Source organism: Rutidosis leptorrhynchoides, chromosome 2 (assembly GCF_046630445.1).
Source record: "Rutidosis leptorrhynchoides isolate AG116_Rl617_1_P2 chromosome 2, CSIRO_AGI_Rlap_v1, whole genome shotgun sequence".
Lineage (NCBI taxonomy): Eukaryota > Viridiplantae > Streptophyta > Magnoliopsida > Asterales > Asteraceae > Rutidosis > Rutidosis leptorrhynchoides.
The window spans coordinates 590,997,921-591,001,170 of record NC_092334.1 but is presented as its reverse complement, the minus strand read 5'-3'; the positions used below and the strand labels follow the sequence as shown (position 1 = coordinate 591,001,170).

Genomic DNA, 3,250 nt, shown 5'->3' with positions numbered 1-3,250 from the left:
TTGTTGGGGGCGACATTTATGGATGCCCATTTGTCACTACATTATTTTATCTACATTATTGTTTCTGCTACTAAATACTAATAACCAATGTTGTAAAAAATCCGATTACTCGCCGATAAATTTTCGATTAATCATTTTTAATAGCAATTCGTTCTGATTGTCAAAAATCCGTTTAATTAAACGATCATCGTCAATTGATGAGTCAAAATCGAATTTAGTAACCAAAAGCGGTCAAAGTCAAAAATGGCCAACATTTTAACATTAATCTAAACTACATTTTTATAGTTTGGAGCAAATGAACAATTTTAGACAATTATGTTAATGTTTATTTATATATATATGGTTTTTTCTATATTTACACATATAATTTTTAAAATTTAATATTTAAATGTATACAGTACAATCCGATTAATCCCCGATTATTCCCCGAATCACCGATTAATCTTTCCAAAGTCTCGACCGATTAATCTCCGAATAGCGAACTTTGCAACCTTGCTAATAACTCCAAATCTCATGTAGTTTTCATTGACAACTTGTACATCCAAAATCAAAATTATATATATCTTCAAAATATACAAACATCAAAAAAGAAATTACATTGTTGTTAATTATGCTAATAAGTAACCAATTATAATGTATAATATGGTACGTATACTAAAACAAATTAATTTTTCGATTCGATTTCATGTCGAAAGCTTCCCTTCAAGCCCATCAAAATCGACGGATTCCCTTCTACTTCGACTTCTATTTTTCAATAACCCGTATAAATTTTTAAGTTCTTTTCCCGACTCCACAGGAAATAAACCAGATTCGTTTGACTCTTCAGTTAACCCGTTATTCATCAACTTTGACGGTAGATCAACTAACCCATCAATCGAGCCACTATGGCTCAAAGTCCGAGTCCGCCTAGACCTAGGTAATCCGGTAGCACCACCATCGTGTCCCGGTTTATGTAACGCCCCACTTTTTCCACTTGTCTTGCCCTCATTACTCGTTTGTAACGCATTAATAACCGTTTTAAGAGCTCGGGTTGGTGAACCCCGGTTCGACATCATAATCTCCCCGATTTCGGCCGGGCTCAAACTCGCACCGGTTTGAAAAATCTCTTCGACTTGCGGAAAAAGCTTGTGCTCCTTGATTCCTAAATGACTACTTGCCAAATTTTTAAAAGATGAAAAATCACATAACGGAAAGTGTATATGAACATCTATTCTACCCGGCCTTAAAACCGTTGGATCAAGTTGTTCCTTATTACTAACCGTAAAAACCATCACTCTTTCTTCACCACAACCAGAAATAATCCCATCCATAAAATTTAAAATTCCAGATAAACTAATCGCAGCCGTTGATTTCTCCACTAAATACCGATCTAAATCTTCCACAACGATCATCGACTTATTCATCGTTTGCAGCAAAAGCAGTTTTAAATCCGAATCACCACTAATTTTCAACAAATCGACTTCGTAAATATCGTACCGCAAAAATTTTGCCATTCCGGCGATGAAGCTCGATTTTCCGGTACCGGAAGGACCGTAGAGTAAATAACTCCGTTTCCAAACGCGACCGAGACGATGATAATATTGTTTCGATTTTAAAAACGATTCCAGATCCGATTTCACCTTGTTTTTAAGCTCGATATCGATCATCGCTGTATCGATCGTCGCCGGATGTTTGAACGGAGTCGATATCCACCGTCCACGTGTCTTCGGTTCGTCTTCAGCGTTGATATGTAACCTAACTAATTCGTTCTTCTGTTCAATTTCGTCAACAATTTTATGAATGTGTTGAAGGTACGTGGTTAAAATCCTTCGTTTCTCCTTTCGTCGCAATTTTAACACGAAACAATCGGTATCTAGCTTCCAGTAGATTCTGGATCCGAGGAACGAGTCGAGGAACTCGTGATCGTTGTTGATAACGAGCGTGATCTCGTTACGGTTATTGTTGCCTGAAAACAAGTTGACGAAGTCGGAGTCTTCAGCAGAAGGTAATGAGTTAAGATATGTAACGAGTTTGTAAAAAAGTGGATTTTCTTGCATATGTTGATTGAATTTAGGGATTTTGTAAAATTGATGAGCGTGAAAACGATCTTCAAGTAATTTCCATCGGTCAATTAGGAACTGACCGATGGAAGTTCTGGTTAACGCCCTAGGCACTAACCAGAAACTGACTATTATTGTTAAGAATAAAAGAGTGATTAAAAGGAACATGGTGAAACTAAATACACACAAAAAAGTATGAAGTATGGAGTTTATATAGTTGAATAAGAAAGGGGTTTATTAGTTAACTTGTAAGAAAGGGAGTTGTATAAGAACAATGTTTTCAAGGTTTGGAATACGGCAAAAGCCGGACCAAGAATTGTGAAATGTTTAATGAGTCAAAAGAGGCTATGTATGAATGGGTATAACTGTATAAGCTAGGGTCAACATATGGGGTTGAGGGAGGAAATTCGGGTGATATAGATAACTTGAAGTATGGCAGTTAAAGTCGTTAGAATCTACAGTATTATTTTTTCTAGTAATTTCTTTATATAAGTTTTTTTTTTTTTTTTTTTTTTTTTTTTTTTTAAAGGCAAACTCACACACACTTAACACGAATATTTACAATAATCCACGAAATATGTCCACGACGGAACTTGAACCCTCAACCTCTTGGTTGAAAGGGCCACCACGATACCGCCAGGCCAATGGCCCTTTGGTATAAAAACTAACAAGCTAACGCCATCCGTGAGACTCGAACCCACAACCACGTGGTTAAATTACATATAAGTTTATTTACTGGAGTTAAAATAGAGCATCGGGCATTCTTCTTAACAAAAACTTACTCTTGTTTTGAAATAACTATTTCTTAAAACATTATGTTAGATGTTATATTATCAGTTATGTTTATAAATTTCAATTTTGCCACTGTATTTAAAGTAAGTTTAATTAAGTTGAATACTTATTTTGAAAGGGAAGAGTTATGATAAATATTACATTCATTAGTATTAATTTATTTTTATCATGTTTAAATAAGTAAATAATGAATGAATGAAAATAGTGGCATTATAATAAGAACCTTATAAATGTTAACATCTTCAACGAAACTTTTTCATAAAAAATGAGTTTTTTAGGGGTTACCGTCTTTTTAACAAACAATTAGAGATATCAAACCTTTTGATAAGGCTTTTTTGGTGAAATATTTAATTTTTGTCTTTGACCCAATCTTATTGTGCAATATAAATCAAGAACGTAGAGAAGTTTAATGAATGATG

General features: G+C 34.4%; 1 protein-coding gene across 1 annotated transcript; it reads right to left on the bottom strand.

The window, feature by feature from the left end:
* Positions 1-522: 522 nt before the first annotated feature.
* On the bottom strand, positions 523-2,344 carry LOC139893331 (AAA-ATPase At2g46620-like). The gene has a single exon (XM_071876491.1). It carries the CDS (start codon positions 2,205-2,207, stop codon positions 684-686), a length of 1,524 nt encoding a protein of 507 aa, XP_071732592.1. The 5' UTR covers positions 2,208-2,344; the 3' UTR covers positions 523-683.
* Between the last annotated feature and the right edge of the window lie 906 nt (positions 2,345-3,250).